The 25692-nt window shown below is 35.9% G+C and overlaps 1 protein-coding gene across 1 annotated transcript in view; it reads left to right on the top strand.

Annotated features, from left to right (window-relative positions):
- Positions 1 to 5199: 5199 nt before the first annotated feature.
- The window catches only part of LOC103094665 (paternally-expressed gene 3 protein), a 53774-nt gene continuing 33281 nt past the window's right edge, over positions 5200 to 25692 (top strand). The window contains exons 1-4 of the mRNA XM_007483387.3: positions 5200 to 5315; positions 5514 to 5674; positions 22792 to 23288; positions 23537 to 23672. Of these exons, the coding sequence (XP_007483449.2) occupies positions 22866 to 23288; positions 23537 to 23672 (559 nt within the window). The 5' untranslated portion in view covers positions 5200 to 5315; positions 5514 to 5674; positions 22792 to 22865. The remainder of the gene's footprint in view (positions 5316 to 5513; positions 5675 to 22791; positions 23289 to 23536; positions 23673 to 25692) is intronic.

Genomic DNA, 25692 nt, shown 5'->3' with positions numbered 1-25692 from the left:
ATATTTTCAGCAACCACATTTTTATACATTTAGTCTATCCTTTAATTTTTAACCCTTATAATTATAATCCTCATATTTTATCCCTGATTTCTAAATAAACAAATATACTTTTATTCAAATCAGTCTCCAAGGCTTGTGTGTGCTGGCCCAGTGAAGGAAGGTTCATTTTGCCTTCCCTTCACAATGGGGAACTAAGATACTTACAGACATCCAATTAAGTATCTAACCCAATTTCCTATAGTGTATATCACCATCTATTCACATTATTTCTTCAGAGCAAAGCACCTAGTTGCATAGCTGCACCTAGCTAATCTCAGTTTGCTCAGTTTGCTGCTCATATATCTCTGTTCACTCACCAAAAGCTGTCACACCAAGGAAGTCAAAAGGGCAGTGCCTGCTTCTTAGCCACTAGGAAAGTCTCCAGACTAAATGAGCCAAGAACTAAAAAGCCAAAAAGACCTTCCTGCTTCCTCAATTTACTCACTTATAATCACTATGCTGTCATTCCTTCTGAGCCTGCCTGGTTGGACTTGACTTCAGTCTGGGTCAGGTGCCAGTTTTCCAGATGCCAGGAATCATGGGGGACAATAAGCAAACCTCTTCTGAAATGCTAGGAAGTTATCAGGTCTCTGGTGTCCTCCCATAGTAGGCATGCATTCCCAGCCAAAGGGTGGGGCTGAGACCTGGGACCAAAATGGATTTTCAAAACTTTCCTTTTAAAAAGACAAGAAGGGGTAGAGATTTATGTTAATTTCACATAATCTTATTGTTATAAGAACCTGATCCAGAGTCTCCTGGGAGATTAGATTGGAAAGCGGTACCATTAAACCAAAATTTTAATGAGAACATTGGGGCAGATAAAGTCTACAAATCTCTACATATTTGTATGACTGGACATATACTTAAGCATTATTAAAATTATTGTATAAAATTCATTTTCCCATTTTACCTAATTTGTTTTCCAGGAATGTATTTTGTAGAGTTGTTGAGTATTTAAGTGTCTGTTGTGTCAAAACAAAATATATCAATAAACTTAAAAATAAAATAAAATCTCTTCTCCTCTCTACTTTTAGCTTCATGTTCATTTACAAGTTTCTCATATCTAGCTTCCTCTACTTGCCACTTATATACAGTTGCTAAATCATGCTGAATGGGTCCATCCCTACCTAATCACAATGCACAATCATTTTTTAAAACACATTTTATACTCTTCATAGTAGCTGTTCAAAAATTTTTCCTTTTCCCCATCACCAATCAATACCTTTTCTCAATAGACTACCTTAATTTCTAATTTACTGAGATTAAGCAGTTTTGAGTTCCCTCATCCTCCATATCTCCAAATTTTTCTATGCCCTTATCCTTCTTTCTTTGAGGGACAGGAAGATGTCTCTTCCATTAAGGAGATATCTAGAGAATAACTTCTAGGGGTTTGAGGATATCTGTTTTGTATTGCTATTGTCTTGGGCCCCCACCAGATATGTTACCTCCCCCCCTCCTTATTTGTTGGGGGAAGAGGAGCATAGTTACTAATATTCCAGTTCCATGTAATATACTTGTCTTTTTTAAGGGAATTTTTGCTTCAAAGATATAACAAGAATATATATATATATATACACCTTCCCTACTCCCCATACCTTCCCTATAGCACATTGATAACTGGGAGAAATAGGGTCAAAACTAAGTTCATACATAGGTATCTATGTAGCAATAATTTCATCAAATTCATTTCCAAAGACAGTTGTTGCTAATGAACAACTTTCTGCTTCCTCTGGCATGGTTCTAGAAGGTTTTTCCTCCTTGGAGCATTGATGTTTCTAACATTTCCTATATTCCTGTAACTTGCTCTTTTTCCCCAAAGTTAGACATTTGACAGTTTTCAATTGGCAGAGAAAGATGGCAGAAAAGAGAGAGCATTCCAATCAAATTCTCCCAACATTCCCCTCCAAAAAGCTTTAAAATAAAAACACATCAAATCAAATTCTGGAGTGGCCTATAAATAATAATAAATATAGCCAATAAAGGTCAGGGTGAAATATTTTTTGAGCCCAAAACAGCTTAGGAAATGAAAGGAGAGGTCTGTGACATTGAGGTTGGAGATGATTAGTCGTTTGATATGAGGCAACAGAGATTGCAGCAGCAGTTTTGGGAACTCTCACCACCTAGAGATGGTAAATCAGAAAGAGATTACAGGGGACTGGATATAGGACTGTTACCCAGTTCTGGGTCTGTGTCCCAACAAAGCATTGCTCACTCAAAGTCATATGAGTGCAAGGAGGGCCCTGTTGCAGTTCCAGGGTGAAGAGGAGCACTTTGTAAGGAAGTAGGGACCCTATCTAGGTAAAGGCAAAAGCATAGACCAGAAAAAGCAATAAGCACACCTCTCCTTGGATCACCCTGGAAGCAGCTATGGAAACAGCAGGGTGGAAAAAATCTGAAGCTTGGGATGGTGGCACAGCCCTCCCACTAATGAGCAGAGCCTAACTCTAACATAAAGTTCAAAGTAAAAAAACAGGCTAGAAAAAATAAGTAAACCATAGAAAAAAGAAACTGACCATGAAAAGTCACTATAGTGACAGGGAAACTCAAGACAAAAATATAAAAACATCTACAAGCAAAGCCTAGAAGAAAAATGCAAATGAGACACAAACCCAAGATTAGAAACTTTAGTCCCTTCAAGCAGATGCCATGAGAGGAGTCACAGAGACAAAGAGGCAGTAGCTGAAGCTGAAAGGCCTTTCTGAATGTCTCTGTAGATAAAGAGCCTCTTCAACATGTAGTTAGCCAACTAGAACCATTTATAGGCTGTGTATACATGTCCCATAGTCTATCTCTTTAAGGCATTTTCCTTAAACATCATAACAGTTCTCCTTGAAGCAGGCTTCCTAAATTCCCATGTGGAAGAGCAATGTCCCAAGTGTTCTGTGCAAGTAAAGATAATCATTTGTTTCATCAAACATAAGCAATATGTTTTTAATAAGAAATATGAAAAAATAATTTTTTCATGATGTGGGAGGCAAGATTAGGGTTTTCCAAAGAATGAATGACTTGGGCAATCTCCATAGTAAGGGAACAAGCTTTATTGGGCAAGGGAGAAGTGCAGTGGGATGGTCCTGGCTGATGGTGTAGCCATGGTGATGGAAAGGTATGGTGATGAAAGAGTGGTCCTGAAAGATTTTCAAGAATGTTCTTTATCTTAATTAGTTACTAAGAAAGGGGTCATTTGTTTGGGTGATTGTTGCCCTATCATTTCCAAGGAATTGATGTCACTTTGCTCATCATCCACTTTGGTCTTTGAGACTTTACCTATGATTCACTCTGTTTGCCCATGATGGGGGTGGGGTGGGGTGTGCAGAGCATATGATATGTTAACTACCCTAGGAGAACTTAAGGTTACTTTTGCCTGATTCTGAGCACTCTTAGGGAAGACAGTGATTGTGCAAAAACAACACTATTTGAATCTAGCCCTGTGTGACTGTGAATCTGAACTCCCTTAACCAAGGACTTGGGTTATGTGACATAAGAAATTTTTTCATGAATGTAAATTTAAGCAACCTATGGTTTTTTCTTAAAGGTGTCCCCATACTAATCAACTGATATTTTTTTCCCCATGGTCTTTTGATTGTTTACAGCTACTTGGCAGGTATTAGTGAGAATCTTTAGCCCACATCAATATAACTTCTGGCCCTCAAACTCTACTGAAACACTCTCTAAAGTTCCCATGAATTCTATTATTACATCTATACTTGACTATCAGATATGCATAGAAACCCTCAGTCCCTTATATTATCTATTCTCAAACTGCCAACTAAAATCATTACATAGATATCCCACTAGCTCCTTAAATTCAACATGTCCCAAACTATCGAGTCCAGTAGGTAAGCACTTACTATGTGCCTGGAATTCCATTAAGTAGGCACCAGAATTACAAAGAAAAATAAAACCAAAACAAAATCTGATTCTTCTCTCAAGAACCTCAAAATCTAATGGTAGAGACAATATTCAAACAGCTATTTTAAAAAGCTTTATACAGTATAAATTGTAGATAATCACAGAATAAAGGTATCAGATTAAAGGAGATTGGGACTGAGAAGGTAAAATTTTAATTAGAACTTGAAGAAAGCCCAAGGAGTCTGGGAGACCAAGATTAGGAGGAAGAGAATTCCAGGCATGTAGAAATGTCAATGAAAATGAACAGTCAGAAGATAGAGTATCCTGTTGCACAGCAAGGGGACCAGTGTTACTAGATCATCAAAGTAAGTAGAGGAAAGGCAATGAAGGGCAAACTAAGATTTTATATTTGATCCTGAATATAATAGGATACCACTGAAATTTATTGAGTATGCAGATAACATAGTCAGATCTTCACTTTTAGGAAGAGCAATTTGACAATGAATGGAGGATAGACTAGAGGGGAAAGAGACTTGAGGAAAGGAGACTAATCAGAAATCTATTGAAATAATTCAAGCACAAAGTGAGGAGGCCTGCACCAGAGTAGTGACAATATAAGAGATGTTATAAATTCAGGCCTGATAGCAAAAAGGAATGGGGGGAGTGAAGGAAAGAGGGAGATATTACGAAAATATTGCCACATTAGGTGACTGGGAAGTCTTGATAGTAACAGGAAAATTAGGAATAGGGGAGGATTTGAAGAAAAATATAATGTGTTCAGTTTTGAACATATTTTAAGTCTGAGCTATCTATGGTCCTATAGTAAAAGCTAAAACAGTTAAAAGCCAGACAAGCAAGTTAAAGACAAGCAGACAGTTGGGAAAAAGGAGACTAGAAATCAAGAGGTAAGTTAGGGTTGAATAAATGGATCAAAGAATCATTTACATAGAGATGATATTAAAATTCATGGGAAATGATACCACCAAGTGAAATAGAGGAGGAGAAAAAAAGGAGAAGGTCTAGGACTGCGGCTTGAGGGACACTAAAAATTTAGTGGATATGATGTGGATGAAATTCCAGCAAATGAAACAAGGAGAGAGTAATGTCATAAAAACCCAGTCAGAAGAGGATACTGACAGCATTAAAGGCTACACAGTGACTTCTAAAGGCCCTATAATTTCTAAGTACAGCAGTTGTATCCAGTTTTTCACTTTTGTATCTGCAGCGGCAGGTTTTCACAGTGGGCGAAGTAAAAAAATAAACGTTTAAATCTAATTCCCCGCCCCAATCTCTATGGCAACCATAGAACCCACCCTAGTTAAAGTTGACCTGGAAACGGAAGTAAATAGTCACTGCAACTTCTGGGAGGACGTTTTCAGGAGGTCTTTCTACGTAGGAAAACTGAGCTCCCTCTTCAAAGGCCAGAGGTGAGAGGAAAGAGTGGGTGTGGATGGTCTGTGGTGAGGTTGGGCAGGTTAGCATCACTCTTGTTCTCTATAGGTAGCGGGAAAGAATCTCCTAAGCTCCACAAAAGCTCCGAGGAAATGAGAAAGGAGCAAATCTGTGACTTCTTGATAATCAAACACACCCGGCTTCCCCCCACCCCCTTTTTTTTTCCTCTTTAGGAATTATCAGTTTCTTTGAGAAGCCGAGATTACCACTGAGGATTCTGGGTGTTTTCTTGGGGTTGTAATTGGGGACCTGCGCGGGGACTTCTGGGACTTGTAGTCCAGGCAGGGTGAGTGCATACTAGGGCTGCCGCTTCAAAGAGTCTTCTTGATCAGAGGTGAGTACGGGCCTAGGGACTCCAAAGCCATTGGAACTTCCCCACATATTATCACAGTGGCACTTAAGGGATTGACCCATCTTCTGATGGATCATCAAAGATTGACAATCTCATAGAGTTCTGTTACTACAAGAAATGCTATCTTGGCATTCCAGCTTCCCTTCACCAATTACTGTAGTCTCTGGCTCTATGATTTATTTACAAGTCTGGGGTTAAAAGATTGTGAAGTATTCTAGAATCTGAATTTTAAGGTTGAAGTAGTTTAAAACACTCATTAACGTAAAAAAAGGAAAGAAAAACAGGGAAAAAGAAAAGCAGTTTATGAAAAAACTGTAGAACAAAAAACTTTCCCTCTCTGAAAGCCTTGGGATCTGACAGCGTTAAATCTCAGAATTAGGAATGAGGAAAATAGTTTCCAGGCCTTCTTGCTTATAAGGGAACACTTGAACATTCCTTATTAGAACTTGAGGAAGTTTTAGAATCTCATACTAATTATGGATCATAGGTCAGTCAATTAGTCAATCAATCATCTAGCATTCATTAATCTCCTGTTAACTACACTTTGCTAAGCTCTGAGGATACAAATACAAAAAGTGAAACAGTCTCTGCTCTCAAGAACATTCCAGTGGAGATAATGTCATGTAAAGTATACATGGAATATGTATAAAATTAATACAAGGTAATTTTTGAGGGAGTGCAACTAGCATTTGGACTTCATGTAATAGATTGACATAAATGCTGAAGGAGATCAGGGATTCCAAGGAGCAGAGATAAGGAGAAGAGGAATTACAGCCAATTTAAAGGTACTGGGATCTGGAGATAGAATGGTGTGATGAACTTGCTTAATTAACTTCATGAAGTTGTATGACCTCATCATGCCCTTTTTTCTTTTCCCCTGCAGCTTCTGTTTATGTATTGTCTCTCCCATTAGATTATGAGCTGCTTGAAGGTAGATACTGTATTATACCTTTCTTTGTATTCCCAGCACTTAACACAGCACCTGGAATACTGAAGGTACTTAATAAATGTACTAAATTTTTTTCATACTTTTAATAACAAATTTCCACATGAGCTTTCCAAAGTAATATAACCTAATTGTCTCCCTTTCTTCTTCCTTCCCCTCTCCTGGAGCTGGCAAGCAGTTCAATTTGGGTTATACATGTTATCATGTAAAACATAAAACCCTAAAACACATACCCAAATAAATAAGAGATAAATAATTTGCTTCCTTCTACATTCTTACTCCAATAATTCTTTCTCTGGAGGTGGATAGCATTTTTTTTTTTCATAAGTCCTTCAAGAATAGTTCAGGATCATTGTATTGCTGTTTGTAGCAAAGTCCATCACATTTGATCATTCCACAATATTGCTATTAGTGTGTACAGTCTTTTCCTGGTAATGCTTATTTCACTCTGTATCATTTCATGTTTCCAGCTCTTTCTGAAATCATTCTGTTCATCATTCCTAATAGCACAATAGTATTTCATCCCTGTCAAATACTAGTTTGTTCAGCCATTCCCCAACCTGAGGGACATCCCTTTCGTTTCTAATTCTTTGCCACCACAAATAGGGCTGTTATAAGTAGGTCCTTTTCAATTTTTTATCTCTTTGGGGTACTAGTAGTGGTATTACTGTATCAAAGAGTATGCATTCTTTTATAGACCTTTGGACATAATTCTAAATTGTTCTCCAGAATGATTGGATCAGTTCACAACTCCACCAGCAATGCATTAATCCCACATTTCATCCAACATTTATCATTTTCCTTTAAAAAAAAATTGGCCAGTTTACTAGGTGTGAGGTGGTACTTTGGAGTTGTTTTAATTTGCATTTCTTTAATCACGAATGATTTAGAACATTTTTTCATATAATTATTGATAGCTTTAATTTCTTCATCTGAAAACTTACTATTCATATCCTATGACCATTTTGCAGTTGGGAAATGACTTGGATTCTTATAAATCTGGCTTATTTATATATTTAAGAAATGAGACCTTTATCAGAAAAATTTGTTATAAAAATTTTTTCCCAGTTTGTTGCTTCCCTTCTAAAATTGGTTGCATTGGTTTTGTTTGTACAACTTAATTGATTAAATTAATTGAATATAATAAAAATTGTTAATATATATATATATATACATTTTTTTTCTAACCAAGAGAGAAAGTAGAGGATCTAGGCTTTAGAGTGTACCCAAGTTAATGGTCATTATAGGGATATTAGTAATAGTAATCAGTAATAGCAAATCAGCAAAAGGGACTGAAGAGAAGAAAGGTAAAAAGCTAGTTAAGAGAAAACAGTGCCATGAAAACTCAGAAGTTGTGTATATAGGAGAAATGGTCAGTAGTGTCAAATATTGCAGAGATTAAGAAGGAGAGGCCATTAGATTTGGCAACTAAATTATTTGTTGTTAACTGGAGTCATTTCAGTTGAAAATAATTAAGAAGAAAGGAAGAAAAGGAGGCACCAAGATAATAGATAGTCTTGAATAGATCAAAATCTATCTTCATTGGGATTTCTCAGATCTCATGGTTTAAAGCAAATCTAAAAGTAACAATTGAGAAAAATAAAAAGTAACAACTGAGTACTACACTAATTAAAACATTGGTTAATGATTGTCATTTGAATTCAACCCTAACCAATCATTTCACCATGAAATTATTTTATAATGATAATCTCCTATATGTATATAGAACTTGGAGATTTTCATGTTATTTTACTCAATCTCATAACAAGTCTGTAAGAAAAGGAATGTTAAATATCAATATAGCTCTTTTTGTGGATGAGAAAACTGAGTATGCAAAGAATACAATAATCTCTTCCTCCATGGGGCTTTATAAATCTCTAGAGGCTTTCATTAGATACAGATATATCCTGTGTAATATTGCTCTGATAAACATTAAGACATTTTAACCAAACCCCCACCAAAAATGTCCAGGTTTCCCTTGCCTTAAAAATTCTTTACTTTCGACCCCCTTTAGACTGTCATAGTTTTTCTTCATTTCAGAGCCAAACTCCTAGAAAAGCTGTCTATACTTATTACCTTTCCTTTTTCATATCCTAATCATTTCTTAACTCCTTGAAATTTAGCTTTTGTTCCCACAATTCCACTTAATCATTTCTGTAAGGTCACTAATCATTTCTTTATTGCTAAATACTATGACCTTTTCTGAGTCAGCAAGCACCAAGTGCTTTTATATGTGCCAAGGATTGTGCCAAGCATTTCTTTTTCTTGGCTTTTATACCTTTTCACCTGTTGACGGTACTCCCCACTCCTTTTGATAGCTCTTCCCTTTCTGAGTTTTTGTGACATTACTGTCTTGTGTCTCTGACAATCTTTCTCAGTCTGCAGGAGCAGCATCCATATCCTAACATTGGGATTTATTTGTTTGTCCTAGACTCTTTCCTTTCTGCTGCTTAATGTTCTTAATTTTCTTGTTTCAGGGAAGGCACTAACTTTTTCTAGCCACCCAGATTTATGACCTTGAATAATACTTGATTCTTCTTTCTCATCCACCACCCCTTGTATCAAATCAATTGCCAAGTCTTATCAGTCTACCTCCTCAACATCTCTCACATCTGTGCCTTTCTTTTCACTGGCATTCCAATCTCCCTCAGGCTTTTATTACCTCTTCCGTAGATTATTGCAATAGCCTCCCTATATGTTTGCATGCAATCAAACTTTACCATTTTCCACATAGTTGCTAAACTGATATCCCTAAAGCACAGCTTTGATGATCTCTCTTAAGAAACTTCAATGGCTCCCTTTTGCCCAAAAAAGTAAAGGTTGCAGTGACATTTAAATCTATCCATAGTCTTTCTTTAGCCTGCCTTTCCAAGCTAATTTTACATTATTCCATCTAATGCCTTCTTTCAACCAGTCTGGTCTGCATAATGCTAATCATACATGTTATTCCATCTCTCACCTCAACAGTTCTGCATGCTTGAAATGCTTTTTTTTTCTTTCTCACTTTGGCTTTTTGGCTCTCTCTTTTATTTTTTTATTTGGAAAATGTTAATTAATTTCTAATATTTTTCCATGGTTACAAGATTCTTGTTCCTTCCTTCCTCTTTCCTCCACCCCCTCCCATAGCTGATGCACAATTCCACTGGGTTTTACATGTATTATCGATCAAGACCTATTTCCATATTACTGGTATTTGCACTAACCATGTGATCAAGTAGTTGTTTTTCTTCAGTGTTTCTACTCCCATAGTTCTTTCTCTGGATGTGGATAGAATTCTTTCTCATAAGTTCCTCAGAACTGTCCTGGATCATTGCATTGCTGCTACTAGAGAAGTTCATTACATTTGATTGTACCACAATGTAGCCGTCTCTGTGTAATTCTCCTGGTTCTGCTCCTTTCACTCTGCATCAATTCCTGGAATTACAGTTCACATGGAATTCCTCCAGTTTATTATTCCTTTGAGCACAACAGTATTCCATCACCAACAGATACCACAATTTATTCAGCCATTCCCCAATCGAAGGGCATCACCTTATTTTCTAATTTTTTGCCACCACAAAGAGCATGGCTATAAATATGTTTGTATAAGTCTTTTTCCTTATGATCTCTTTGGGATATAAACCCAGCAGTGGTATGGCTGGATCAAAGGGCAGGGAGTCTTTTAGTGCCCTTTGGACATAGTTTTTGGCTCTCATTAAGACTCATTTCAAGTGACTTTTTAAAGGTTTCCTATTTCTCCAAGTCCTTCCCAATCACTTTGTATGTATGTTATATGTTATATACTGATTTGTGTATATTTCGTATCCCTTAGCGTAGAAGCTCCTTGAGGTCAAGAACAGTCTCACAACTGCTTTATATCTGACTGCCAATTTATAAACATTCCCAGTGTTATTAATTCCCAAATGCCTCCTGTCAAGTCGTGTTGCTTAGTGCCATGTTTTCTCTGAATTAAAGTCAGGGTTATGCTGATTCCCCCTAACTAGAAAATAAGATCCCTTGGGGGCAAGAACTGAGACTATGCCCTTCATTTGCCTACATACTGCTTGCTTCTTATATCTGCAATGAGCTAAAATACAATTAATCACACAGTTTCACTCCTGCTTTGGAGTTCTCATTTTCTATTTTCAAGTGCTATTCTGGTTAAACTTTTTACTAGCTCTAGCCATTTCCCCAGACCCTCTTTAATTTCTTTGTGGTCTCCTGCCTTTGCCAGCTCAAGCCTAGTGATTCCCTGTATATTCCTCTGTGTGTGTGTGTGTGTGTGTGTGTGTGTGTGTGTGTGTGTGTGTGTGTGTGTATATTCCTATATCTAGGTTCTTTCAAGACTCATCTCTTTCAGTAGTCAAGCTGGGAATATCACCAGTGGATAAGAAATTTTGCAGAGATTGGCATAATAGGTGGCCCTATCCTCACAAAGTAGACTTTTGTTCTTTCATATCCTCTGTTATCTAGTAGACATATGGCCTATCCTGTACCATCACTTATGGAATATTCAGTGGCTATATACCCTAAGCCAAATCTGAAGAGTGAATAGAAGAATTAATGAGTCATCCTCTTCTCTAAGACTCACAGCATATATAAAATATCTTGATTGAATCAAAGGGACTCTGTTCCCTGGGCCTCTTCCAGTCTTGGTATAAGAGGCAAGACTGCCCATTGACTTCACTAAGGTGCCTAAACTTCAGTTGGATAGAAATGGGAAACGGAAATTGAGTGAAGAAAGAGAATGAAAACACAGGAATCCTGGAATCAGGGTGGGAAATTTGGTGTGGACTTGTTAAACTACTTGAGTCCTAGTAGACATATGAACTTTGGACAACTTCCTAGCTGAATAGGGAGCAACAGTACCATAAGACCCAAAATATGCTATCAGTTGTCTTACTTATATCATAAATATTTACCAGGTAGCTTTGTGGGGAAGAATGAACTTCTGTAGTGGACTCAGTTCCTGGGAATTCTCTGAAAATGACTATTGTTCCAACTATTGAAGAATCTTAGAGATTGCTTAGATGTAGTCTAGACATTTCAGTGTTTAGAAATTTCCTATGACAGATGAAGGGAATAAGAAGAAATTTGTCTATATTGGAAGAAAAGTAAAAAGAGCTGAAGAGTGAAAATAAGGATATTGAAACCATTCTCAATAAAGTATAGTGGAAAGAATGTTGGACATGTTTAGTAACATTTATTTAGGAGAACTGCTGCTTCTACTAACGACCAAATCATTTTACGGCTCTTTGTTTCCTCTTCATCTATAAAATGAGTATGTTGATTACTAAGATCCCTTCCATCTCCATCCTTACAGACATTCTGGTGGGCATATAGTTTTTAATATAATTCAATTCCATTTTACAAGTATCTATTATACTAGACACAACAAAAATAAAACAGTTCATGCCCTTAAGGAGTTTATATTCTATTTGGGTAGGGAGACAGATACAGATAAATGAATACAAAGCACATTTTTTAAAAACAATTTAGAGGAGGGGGTAAAGTGGTAAGAAGATTAGCAAAAACCTATTTATAGATGGTGGCACAGATGGGCAGAGCTTTCAAGGAAACTCAGAATTCTAGGACAAAAAAAAATCGCCATTCTGAAAGACAGCCTGTACAGAGTCAAAAAAGATTTTTTAAATTAAATTTAATTTTTTCTCAATTATGTATGAATAAAATTTTAAGGATTTGTTTATTTTTTTTAAATCCTTATCTTCCATCTTAGAATCAATACTATGTATTGATTCTAAGACAGAAGAGTGGTAAGGGCTAGGCTATAGGGGTTAAGTGATTTGCCCAGGGTCACACAGCTAGGAAGTGTCTGAGGCCACAGGCCTCCCGTCTTTGGGAACAAGCAATTTGGTATAGACTATACACATTTGATTGCCATACAATATTAGTATTACTTTATAAAATGTTTGCCTGGTTATGCTCACTTCATAGTGCATCAGTTCATATAAAGCTTCTTAGGTTTTGCTGGTCATTTCTTATATAGCACAGTAATATTCCATCACAACCTTATACTACAGTTTGTTCAGCCATTTCCCAAATGATATGCATCCCTTCAATTTCCAATTCTTTACTGCCACAAAAAGAGCTACTATGAATGTTTTTGTACACATCAGTCCTTTTTCTTTGATCTTTTTGGTGTGAGACCTAATTGTGGAATTACTGGGTCAAAGGATATGCATAGTTTTATAGCCTGTGGGCATAGTTCCAAATTGTTCTCCAGAATGGGGGAGAATTAGTTCAAAACTTCACCAATAGTACATAATTGTCCCAATTTTTCCACATTCTCATCAGCATTATAAGCGTGAGGTGGTATTTCAGAGTTCTTTTAATCTGCATTTCTTTAATCTATAGTGACTTAGAACATTTTATATGATTGTTGATGACTTTGATTACTTCAACCTTTGACCATTTTTCAATTGAAAATGATTACTTATAACTTTGTCTCATTTTTCTATATGTGTGAGAAATGAGGACTTTATCAGAGAAATTTGCTGTAAAAAATTTTCCCCAGTTCCTAGATTTTCTTCTAATCTTTGCTATGTTGGTTTTCTTTGTTCAAAACTTTTTTAATTTGATGTAATAGAAACAAAAATTTGTTGTAACCAAATGTAATTGCCTGTTTTACATACTTTATTATTGCTTGTTTCTTTTCATAAATTCCATATATTTGAGAGATTAGTTTTTTATCATAGAATATTATAAACATTTTTGTCCCAGTTTTCTGTGTTCCTTTATATTATCCTACAATGCCCTCTTATCTCTTGTTTGAGCATAAATTCTTCTTATGTCCATAAATCTGACAGGTAAAATATTCCTTTCTCCTCTAATTTGCGTGGTATCACCTTTCATGTCTAAATCATGTATCCATTTTGACCTTATCCAAGTATAGTGTGAAATATTGGTCTATACCTGTTTTCTGCCAAACTGCTTTCCAAATTTCCTAGCAATTTTTGCCAAATAGTTCTTGTCCCAAAAAGCTTGGATTTTTGCATTTGTCAAACATTAGGCTATACTTGATTGTGTACCTAAAACATTTCCCTGATCTACCACTCTGTTTCTTAGCCAGTACCATGCTGTTTTAATGATTACCTCTTTAGAGTACAGTTTGAGATCTGGTATGGCTTAGGCCACCTTCCTTCAGATTTTTTTTCATGAATTCCCTTGATATTCTTGACCTTTTGTTTTCCTAGAAGAATTTTGTTACTTTTTCTAGCTCTATGAAGTAATCTTTTGGTAGTTTGATTGGCATGACACTAAATAAGTAAATTTAGATAAAATTTTCATTTTTATTATATTAGTTCAACCTAGCCCTGAGCAGCGAATGTTTTTCCAGTTGTTTAAATCTGACATTTATGTAAAAGTTGTTTTATAATTATATTCATATAGTTCCTGGGTTTGTCTTGGCAGGTAGATCTGCCCATGTATTTTATATTGTTTAGAGTTATTTTAAATAGAATTTCTCTATCTCTTGCCATAAGCAACATATGAAATATATAGAAATATATATTGTATAAAATATATAGAGATAATATAAAGTGATGATTTATATGTATTTATTTTGTATCCTGTAACTTTATTAAAGTTGTCAATTATTTTAATGAGCTTTTTAGTTGATTCTCTATATCAGCATATCACTTGCAAAGAGTGATAATTTAGTTTCTTCATTGCATATTCTAATTCCTTCAATTTCTTGTCTTATTACTATAGTTAGCATTTTTAGGACAGTATTGAGTAATATTGTCATAATAGGCATCCTTGTTTCACTCCTAATCCAATTATTGGGAAGGCTTCTAGCTTATTCAACCATTACAAATAATGCTAATTGATAGTTTTAGATAGATACTAGTTTTCATCTTAAGGAAAGCTCCATTTTTTCCTATGCTCTTTTATGTTTTAATTGGAATGGGCCTTCTGTTCTGTCAAAAGTCTTTTCTACATCTATTGGGATAATCATATGATTTCCATTGGTTTTGTTATTGGTATGGTCAGTTGGGCTGATAGTTTTCCTGGTATTATACCACCTTTGCATTCCTGGTATAAATTTCACCTAGTATATGATCCTTATGATATGTTACTGTAATCTCTTTGCTAGTATTTTATTTAAATTGTTTGCATAAGTATCTATTAGGGAGATTGGTTTATAGTTTTTTCTATGTTTTTGCTCTTCCTGGTTTAGGTATAAGCATTATATTTGTGTTGTAAAAGAAATTCAGTATAATTTCTTTGCATATTTTTCTAGTTTCTGTATTATTAAAATTAATTGTTTTTTAAATGTTTGGTAGAATTCACTTGTGAATCCATCTGACACTCGGGATTTTTTGTTTGCGAGTTCATTGATGAGTTGTTCAATTTCTTTTTCCGAGGTGAGGTTAAATATTCTGTTTCTGCTTCTGTTAATCTTGACAATTTATATTTTTAAAAATATTTATCCATTTCACATAGATTGTCAGATTTATTGGCATATAATTGGGCAAAATGTCTCCTTATAAATTGCTTTAATTTCCTCTTCATTGGTGGTGAATTCACCTTTTTCATTTTTGATACTGATAATTTGGTTTTCTTACTTTTTAAAACCCATTAATCAATAGTCTATTTTATTGTATTTTTTCATAAAATCAACCCCTCATCTTATTTAATAATAGTTCAGTGGTTTTCCTACTTCCAGTTTTATTAATCTCTCTTTTGATTTTCTAGATTTCTAATTTGGAGTTTAATCGAGGATTTAAAATGTATTCTTATTTTAGTTTTTTTAGTTATATGCTCCATTTATTGGTCTGCCCTTCCTCTACTTTACTGATGTTACTGATGTAAACTTTTAGCAATATAAAATTTCCCCTAAGTACTGCTTAGGTGCATCTTCTAAATTTTGGTGTGTTGTCTCACTGTTGTTGTTATCTTTAATGAAATTTTTTATTGTTTCTATGATTTTTTTCTTTGATCCATTCATTCTTTACAATTATTTTGTTTTCAATTAATTTTTCATCTATCTTTCCATAGCCTTTTATTGGAGGATGCATTTAATATTTCTGCTTGTTCACATTTGATTGTGAGGCTTTTATGCCCTGATCATTTTTTATGTAGGTGCCATGAACTACTGAGACAAAAGTATATTCCTTTCTTTTTCCGTTAATTTTTCTTCAGACTTCTATCATATCTAACTTTTCTAAAATTATATTCACCTCCTTAACTTCTTTATTTTTTGGTTAGATTTTTCTAGTTCTTAGAGGGAAAAGTTGAAACTCATTTAACTTTTCCTTTAAGAATTTCCTTTAAGATGCTTTGCCATTTGATGTGTATATGTTTAGTACTGATATTAGTTCAATGTATGGTACCTTTTATTAAGTCTTTATCTTTTATCCTAAAAACTTTTACTTTCTGACTTAGTAACAACTTTTAAGATAGAAGGGCAGGGCAAATAAAGTTACAGCTAGGAAGTGTCTGAGGACAGATTTGAACCTAGATACCCCCTGACTTCAGGCCTGACTATTTACTGTGCCCCTTAGCTTCCCCACTTATCTCTTTTAATCAGATCTAGTTTTGTTTTTCCTTTGTCAGATCGTGATTGCTACCCTCTTTTTTTTATTTCAGCTGAAGCACAATATATTCTTCAGCCCTTTACCATTACTCTTTTTTTCTTTCTTCAAATGTGTTTCTTGTAAACAACATATTGTAGGATTTGTGTTTTGAATGTACTCTGCTATCCACTTCCATTTTATTGGTGTTTATCCCATTCACAGTTATACTAACTAATGAGATACTAACTGTATCTCATTTTTCACCTGTTCATTCTTCTCTCTCTCTCCTTTACCCCTTTCTCACCTCACAAAGATTTTGCCTTCCCCAATTCAGTTCTTCTATCAGTCCTCCTCCTCTTTTATTCCCATCTTCCCTACTTTAGGGTAAAATAGATTTATGTGTCCAACTGAATGTGAGTGTTAATTCCCTTTTGAGCCAATTCCTGTGAGAATAAGAGCCAAGCATTGCTCACTACCCACCACCCCATCTTAAATTCCATTCTGTTAACTTTTTTGCCTTTCCCCTTGGGAGATATTTTATCCCCTTCTCTCACCTTCCCTCTTCTCCCAGTGCATTTGTCTTTCTCACCCTTTAATTTTTTTTAAATATCCAATCATATTAAACTTATTCCCGTGACCTTTATACTTCTTAATTGCCTAATAGTGATAAAGTCCTTGAAAGTTACAAGTATCTTCCCATGTAGCAATGTAAACCATTTAGTCTTATCGAATCTTTTAAATTGTGTCTTTCCTGTTTACCTTTTTATGCTTCTCTTGAATTTTGTATTTGAATGTTAGGCTTTCTGTTCAGTATTAGTCTTTCCATCAGAAATGCATGAGTCTCTTACTTCATTAAATATCAATTCCACTCCCCCTGCCCAAAGGATCTTTTTCAATTTCACTTGGTAGATGAATCTTGGTTGTAACCCTAGCTTCTTTGTCCTGGAGCCTATCATATTCCAGGCCTTCAAATCCTTTAATGTAGAAACTGCTAAGGTTTTATATTCTCTCTCTTTGATCTGTTTTCCAGGTCAGTTGTTTTTCCAGTGAGATATTTCAGATTTTCATCTATTTTTTCATTCTTCTGATTTTGCTTGATCTTTTTTTGATGTCTCATAGAGCTATTAACTTGCCCAATTTTTATTCTTCACTGAGCATTTTATACCTCCTTTTCCATTTGGCCAATTCTAATTTTTAGAGCATCCAGATAAAGCAGCTGTGGGGGGGAGAGGAATCCAGTACAGATGGCATTCCAGCAAGTCTCCCATCAGTAATTCTGCTAGGCTGCCCCCACAGGCCTGCAAGGCAGTCAGGTCACACTAGTGAATCAAAGGCTTCAAAAGTGGCCAGGCCATCCCCATGCAAAACACAGCCCAAAAGCTTGAGACAGTGCACCCTCTGCCTCAGCAACAAGCCAACTTTAACATCTAGCTTAAAATCATGAAATAGGTTGGGAAAATGAGCAAAAGATAAATAAAATATTATTATGGTAACAGGAAGATCAAAATGCAAACTCAGAAGAGGACAATTCCAAAAGGCTACATGTGAAGCCTCAAAGGAAAATGTGAAATGGCATCAGGCTTGAAAAGAATTCCGAACAGTACAAAAAGAATTTGAAAACTGCAAGGAGCTATTGCCAAACTGACTGTTTAGACTTAAAGAAAGTTCCACAGCCTAAAGCCAGGATCTTCAATGGCATTGGGAAGGGGGAGGAGGCCATAGTGTGTAGGGGTGTGGGGTATGGTATCTTTTGGTCTGCCAATGTAGCTTCACTGGCAGTAGTACAGAAGCTAGGGGAGGGGTGCTAAATAAACTCAGAGGTCAGTGAATATAAGTTCCTTGGATTTTGTCCTTTGTTTCAACTTTTCAGATTTTCAGTGTCTTGGACCATCAAAATAGCTGAAGATGCTTTCTTTTTGGTACATATTTTCTGTTTTGGGAGGTTTGAAAGATCGTGGAGAAAAAATGTCTAATCTGCCAAAAATTCCCCTCTTAGTTATATAATCAAATAGAATCTACTTTTCTTTCCCCCTTCAACTTTAAAATGACATTTTCTGTGAGAAAATGGCAGAGTAGAACATGAGACTTACCTCACTTAGCACACTCCTAGACAGAAGAAGGAATACACACTAGTGAGTGCAGTTGCTGAGGGGTTAAGATTCTACTGGCTGTGGTCACCCAGAGGAAAATGGAGTCCTTGGCTGCTGACCTTAAGGGAACAATAAATAATCTCATTAAAGAAAATAATGAGATAATCTATCAAAATTTATGGCATATAGCTAAAGCAGTGATTAGAGCGAAATGTATATCTTTAAATGCTTATATTAATAAAATAGAGAAAGAAAGAGCAATGAATTGGGAATGCAATGAAAAAAATCTAGAAAAAGAAAAAATTAAAAATTCCCAAATACACATCAAATTAGAAGTTCTAACAATTAAAGGTGAGCTCAATAAAATTGAATGGGAGGAAACCATTGAATTAAAAAGTAAATCTAGGAGTTGGTTTTTTGAAAAAATCAATAAAATTGATAAACCATTAATTAATATGTTTAAAAAAGAGAAAACAAAATCAACTCTTGAGTCATATTGGCTAAAATGACAAAAGGGCAAAATAACATGCTATAGGAGATGGGGAGAAACTGGGACACTATGGAGGTGTGAATTGATCCAGTCATTTTGTAGTGAAGGGAGTGTCCCACCGAGAGGCCAACAAGCAGAGAGGGTTTCCTCACCAAAGAACCAAGGAAGGAATCACTCCACTCACCACTGCAAGCCAATACAGGTTCCAGGGAAAGAGTCTCTGCCTCTAGGCCCCCTCACCAACACACACACATACAGGGAATCAGTCCTCAGGCTGGCCTTTTTTAAAAGCACTTTTCTCCACGTCACTTCCTGTTGTTCTCCCACTTTAAGGGAACCAATTACAGTCTTTCATTTTGCCTAGCACCGCCCACAGGGGTGGCCAGTGACCTTTGGATGTGTGAGCTTACTCTAGTACAGTGGTTCTCAACCTTTCTAATGCCGTGACCCCGCAATACAGTTCTTCATGTTGTGGTGACCCCAAACCAAAAAATTATTTTGGTGGCTACTTCAAAACTGTAATTTTGCTATAGTTATGATTCAGAATGTAAATACCTGATATGCATTATGTATTCTCATTGCTACAAATCAAACATAATTTGAACATAGTGATTAATCACAAAAACAATATTTAATTATATGTTGAGAAATATTAATCCAGCAGGAGGCAGCCTGAGCACTGGGGCAGGAGGTAAGTCCTGCCTGGGGAGGAGGTCCACAGACGCTGCCTTCTTCCTGTCGTCTCCCTCCAGCTCAAGCTGAGGCTTCACTTTGCTGGGGTTACTCGGCTCTGTTATCTGCTCTAGGACTCGTTCTTAACCCCTCCGGAGCCAGCACCTGGGTGCTCTCTCTGGGTCTCTGTTTGAGTCCGGTCTCCAGGCAACAGGGTAAATCCATCGCCCCTCATAGGGGGAGGGCTGCTGATAGGTAACTAATATTAGTACAATGTGCGGGAAGCAGGGTAGTAGCGCAATTTCTCAGCGGCTAAAGCCATCGGAAATAAGCATTTTCCGATGGCTTTAGGCGACCCCTGTGTTTTGGTCGTTCGACCCCCAGGTTGAGAACCGCTGCTCTAGTAAGTGACTTGCTAACTCTCTTACTTAATGTCAAGTAGGAGTATTTTAAGTTCTTGATTTGTTTAGCTAAAAATAGACAAGGGGAGAGTTAATCCTGTCTTCACAACAGAGCAATTTGGAATTATGCCCACAGAGTTCTAAAACTGTGTGTGCCCTTAAACTCAGCAATGATATTTCCTTAGATCAATGAAAAAGGAAAAGAACCTCTAGTTTGCAAAATATTTTAGCAGCTTTCTTTCTGGTGGCAAAGAACTGGAAGATGGGATATCTATCAGTTGGGGAATGACTAAACAAATTGTGGCATATAGGAGGCTGTTAAAATCTACTATCTACCAAATTTAACTCTACTACATTCCTAGTCTAGTAAGTTTTTCATTTCTTCTAGAAGATCTTTCTAGATATGTAATTTGCAGTATTCAAAATTGCTATTCCTTTTTTATTATACCTCTTAGTATGTTATGATTTCTTCATTTATCTTTCAGTGCTATAGGATTAGAATTTAATTTTATCAAGTATTATCCTTGCAACTCCAGGTTTTCTTGAGTCATTATGAGCTGATCTTCATTTTTAGGTATTTGTACACTTTTTAAAAGTTTAAACTAAGATTAAAATATTAGAGACAGTGATTTGCAATTCTGTTAATCCTTTCCATATTTCTTTTCTTGTTATGAGGGAATTCAGATCTCTTTTTGGTGAAATCTCCATGGATGTAAACCATCTCTCTGTAGTTCAAGCACATATTCACATATTCTCCTTTTAATAAATGTTAAATTTCAAAAGTGGAATTGATATTTTTTGTCAATCACAATTACACTATAAATTTTAAGGGCTCTGTAAAAGATAAGAATTAAATTTCTTCTCTGTGGATCTACAAGGTAGAACTAAATAGAGTAGATGGGAGAAAAATTTTAATAAGGAAAAGTTTTCTAGTTAAAACTGTCTGAAAATGGAATGGTCTCATGAGGTAGTGAATTTCTCATCACTAAGGACATTCAGGCAGAGACTGGATGACAAGTTGTTTGAGATAATGTAGGTGGGATTTATATTTAGCTAAGTGGGGTTGAAATAGCTAACTTACTTAGTCCATTTAAACTCTTAAAATTCTCTGATCTTTAAAAATTCTTTTATAGAAAATTGTATTCTAGAATTTGACTGTCAAGACTAAAAGCAATACAGTTTTGTCTCTATATTCACTAATTCAGTATGGATTTAGTTACCTGAGGTTCGCTACCCATAAAAATGAATGAGAAAATTTGAAAAATTCCAGAAAATTTTTAAAAAGCCTTGCAAATTTTAAACCATTCACTAGTTAAATACAGACTAAAACAAGAAGTGAACCAGCCTAGTACATGACTCATCTCCCTTTTTCCCTATAGGCACACTTATGCAAAACTTTTCTCTAATTTTCACATTCTTTGTAGTATTATCTCATTGCCTTTAATGCCCTTACTTAAACATAAAGAGTGATATTGTAAGTAAACTAGGTGAATGACTAAACAAGAGATAGAGAACCTTACAAGATGGAAAATGAATAATTTTGATTATATTAAGTGAAAGTTTTTGTAGTACAAAACCAGTACAAGCAAGATTAGAAGGGAAGCAACAAAGTGGAAAAAAAATTATAGCAAACTTCTCAGATAAAGGTCTAGTTTCTTAAATATATAAAGAACTAAGTCAAATTTATAAGAAACCAAATCATTCCCTGGTTGACAAATGGTCAAGGGATATGAATAGGTAGTTTTCAGATGAAGAAATCAAAACTATTAATAAGCACATGAAAAAGTATTCTAAATCTCTTATAATTAGAGAAACGTAAATCAAAACAACTCTGAGGTACCACCTCACACCTAGCAGATTAGCTAACATGACAGCAAAGGAAAGTAATGAATGTTGGAAGGGATGTGGCAAAATTGGGACAACTAATGCATTGCTGGTGGAGTTGTGAATTAATCCAGCCATTCTGGAAAGCAATTTGGAATTATATCCAAAGGGCTTTAAAAGAATGCATGCAGGGGCAGCTGGGTGGCTCAGTGGATTGAGAGCCAGGCCTAGAGATGGGAGGTCCTAGGTTAAAATCTGGCCTCAGACACTTCCCAGCTGTGTGACCCTGGGCAAGTCACTTGACCCCCATTGCCTAGCCCTTACCACTCTTCTGCCTTGGAGCCAATACACAGTATTGACTCCAAGACGGAAGGTAAGGGTTTAAAAAAAAAAATTAAATTAAAAAAATTAAAGAATGCATGCATGCCCTTTAACCCAGCAATACCACTACTAGGTTTATATCCCAGAGAGTTAAAAAAAAATGGGAATGGACCTATTTGTACAATTATAATGGCCCTTTTTGTGTTGGCAAAAATTTTGAAAATGAGGGGTGTCCTTTGATTGGGGAACGACTGAACAAATTGTGATTGATGATGATGACAGAAGGAATGCACTCTAGCTAGAAGGAATACTATTGTGTTAGAAGGAATAATGAACCGGTTGATTTCTTTAAGAATTGGAAAGACCTATATGAACTGATGTAGAGAACATTATACACAGTAACTGAAACATTGTAGGACAATCAAATATATTACAAAAATGAATAATATGGAAATAGATTTTGAGTGATAATACATGTATAACTCAGTGGAATTGCTTATCAACTCTGGGAGGGAGAAGGCAGACAACATGAATCATGTAACCATAGGAAAAAAAACAATAAAAAAAGAAAAAGTACTAGGAAACATGAAAGAACAAAAAAAAAAGGGGAACCCCTTATCTACTATAATATGGCCTGAAAACACAAAAGTAGTGGTGCTGTTAGTGTATCTCTTACCTATGGTTTGCAGCAGGTATTCGCTTATATCCACAATTTCAGCCATCCATAGTAGGTCTTAGAACCTATTCCCCATGGATACAGAAAATCAGCTATACTTAGTTTGGGTATTCTTTGTTCTTAGCAAGATTCATAATTTGTATTTCTAATTTCTTTTGCAGTACCAGGAGAGAAATTAATTTCTTTGAAGATTAGATCTCAGCACTCAGTATTGGCATCAACTCTTCAAATAAGAATGTCTGCAAAAGTAAGGGAAGCTTCAATGCTGGTTTCACAAATACCAGATGAACAAGATAGAATTCTAATAGTGAAGATGGAAGAAGAGGAAATCCATACCTGTGAGCAGGAACCCAGCCTCCACTGGAATAACTGCTATAGCCCAGAAACATTTCGGCAACGTTTCAGGCAATTTGGCTACCAGGATTCACCTGGACCACGAGAGGCCCTGAGTCAACTCCGGGAATTTTGCCATCTGTGGTTGAGGCCTGAAATGCACACAAAAGAGCAGATCTTGGAGTTGTTGGTGTTAGAGCAGTTCCTGGCAATTCTGCCCAAGGAACTCCAGACCTTAGTACAAAAGCATCATCCAGAGAATGGAGAGGAGGCAGTAACTGTGCTGGAAGATTTGGAAAGGGAGATTGATGGACCAGGAGAACAGGTTCATATGACAAGGGGGGTTATGTAGCAATGGGGGGAAATTTTCCAAATTTCCTTTTACCTAGTTGGGCTTGTCTGTTTTCTCTTCTTGCCTGCCATAATTTTTCCATTGTCCTAGGAAAAGAAATGAAATGCTCATTGTTCCATTCTGTGTCCCTGAGATAGCTTTCCTTATGGCCTCTTTCTGTGATTTGTATTCTTATTACTACCATGAGGCTCACAACACCAACCAAATCTAAATGTTTTCAGGTCTCATTCCATCGACAAAGTCAGGAAGAGATGGTACTTCAAGGAGCAGATCAGGAGTCACTAAGTCTCCAAGTTCAGCCCATGGTTAACCAACTCAAGTGGGCATCTTGGGAACTCCACACCCTAAGAAGAAGTGGTAAGGAATTACTCTTTATGTGGGGTGGATGGTTAAAATGGGTCAAAATTATTTCTTTCCCCAGGCACAGTAGGGAACACTATTTATAGACCTCAACCATACCAGTCATTTCTTCTATTATAACTTCTTTGTTGGCCATTGTCATGTTGGTATTAAAATAATTTCCCTCATTCATCTCCTTTGCCTGATTTCTATCCTCCTTTTCTTACCTTGACTTTCATTATCTTTTACATCTAATTTTACATTTTTCTGATTTCTGTCCTCCATGCTAGATTTATTGCTTCAGACCACCGCTTTGTACATTGGGTCCCCTTGTATCCACTGTAGAGTATATGTTAACCTTCACATGAGAAATTCCTTTCATTTTTCAGCAACTTATTTCTGTTTTGAAAACCTCATTCCAGAAGATATCCATAGCTATTTCTAACTTTATTCCCTCCCATGTTTTTTTTCCTGTTTTCATATTTTTTTCCCAGGGCCCTAATTAAGATAACTACTGTAACTCATCTCTGGAGAGTACACTGGTCATCTTTTTTGCCCTGAATGAATTGTAGAAGAATCCTTTTCCAGAGCCACTGGGGATTTTCAAACAGAGAAATGGCATAAGAACTGTTCCTAACTAATTTAGAATTTGTGTGTAAAATGGATTGGAGGAGGGAGAGATTGAAAACCGGGTAAACAATTGGGAATTGAATTGTTAATAGTCCAGGCAAGACATAAGAGCTTTAAACCAAGGTAGTTGCTTTATGGAATGGATGCAAGAAATGTTGTAGAAGTAGAATTCTTAAGACTTAGCAACTAATTGAATGTGGAGGTAGAGGGAAGAGTCAGGAATGGATTTTTAATTTTTAACTTGGGATATTGGGAGGACTGGAAGACAGAAATAGGAAAATTTGGATGTGGATAGGTTTTGAGGAAAGATAATGAGTTCTGTTAGGGACTTGAGTCTGTTGAATTTGAGAGGGATAATTCAGTAGAATGTAAACTCCTTGAGGGCAAGAACAGTTTTTCAATTTTGTCTTTTTATCCCCATCCCTTTGCACAGTACCTTGTATGTAGGAGGCTCTTTAGTCTGTTGAACTGAACTTGATTGGATGGTATATCCAAATGGAGATGTCCAGCAGGCAATTAGTGATGGAGCCCTGAAGTAAATAGAGATTAGTTGGAATTAAAAACAAAACAGAACTTTGTTAGGAGCAATTAAGGAGCACAGTAAACTTCCTAGCTATGTTAACCCAGATTACCTAGCCCTTTCAATTTAGAATTGCTACTAAAATAGAAGATAAAGATTTAAAAAAAAATTTTAAGAACTTTCAGTAACTAAGAGAAAGGCAAAAAATGGAACTAAGAAATGAGTTTATAGAATATAAATTTCTTATCCCAGTTTAACTAGAATCAGATTTGTTTAGTGTATACAACTCCAGTTCTTTTCCTTCTTCCACCCTATTCATATGAACTAAAGAAATGAATTTTTTTTTCTATATTTCTGTCAGGTTTTAAGTAAGGGAACCAAGCCAATAATAGTGACAGTGGGAATTATTTATTTCTCAGAGCCTGGAAAAAACACAGAGAAGCTAGAGCTTATAAGTGAAAATAATATATATATATATGTGTGTGTGTGTGTGTGTGTGTGTGTGTGTATAGTTGTGGATATTGATGTGTTTTAGCCTTAAATTTTCTCTCACTAGGTTTTTTTTTTTTCATTTTTACAGAAATAGGACTTTCTTGCTATATTCCATAAATGAGGATGATTTTAATGCAGAAAATTTGACTGGAATGTTAATGATTGTTGTTACAATAAATTGTTTACTTTTCACATCTGCTTAAAATTGAGATCCTCAACATTTGGAGAGATATAAGCTGCAAATATTGGTTTTAATACCAGCATTCTCTGATTTCATGGTTTCATTTTAAAGGTCATTTAATCTAATCTCTATCTAAATCATTCTCTTTAGGACGTCCCCTTCAGGTAAGGATCTCTGCTTAAAGATCCCCCAATGATTAAGTAACCTCTGAAGTA

The sequence above is a fragment of the Monodelphis domestica genome, chromosome 2 (assembly GCF_027887165.1).
Source record: "Monodelphis domestica isolate mMonDom1 chromosome 2, mMonDom1.pri, whole genome shotgun sequence".
Lineage (NCBI taxonomy): Eukaryota > Metazoa > Chordata > Mammalia > Didelphimorphia > Didelphidae > Monodelphis > Monodelphis domestica.
This window is presented reverse-complemented; position numbering and strand designations above follow the sequence as displayed.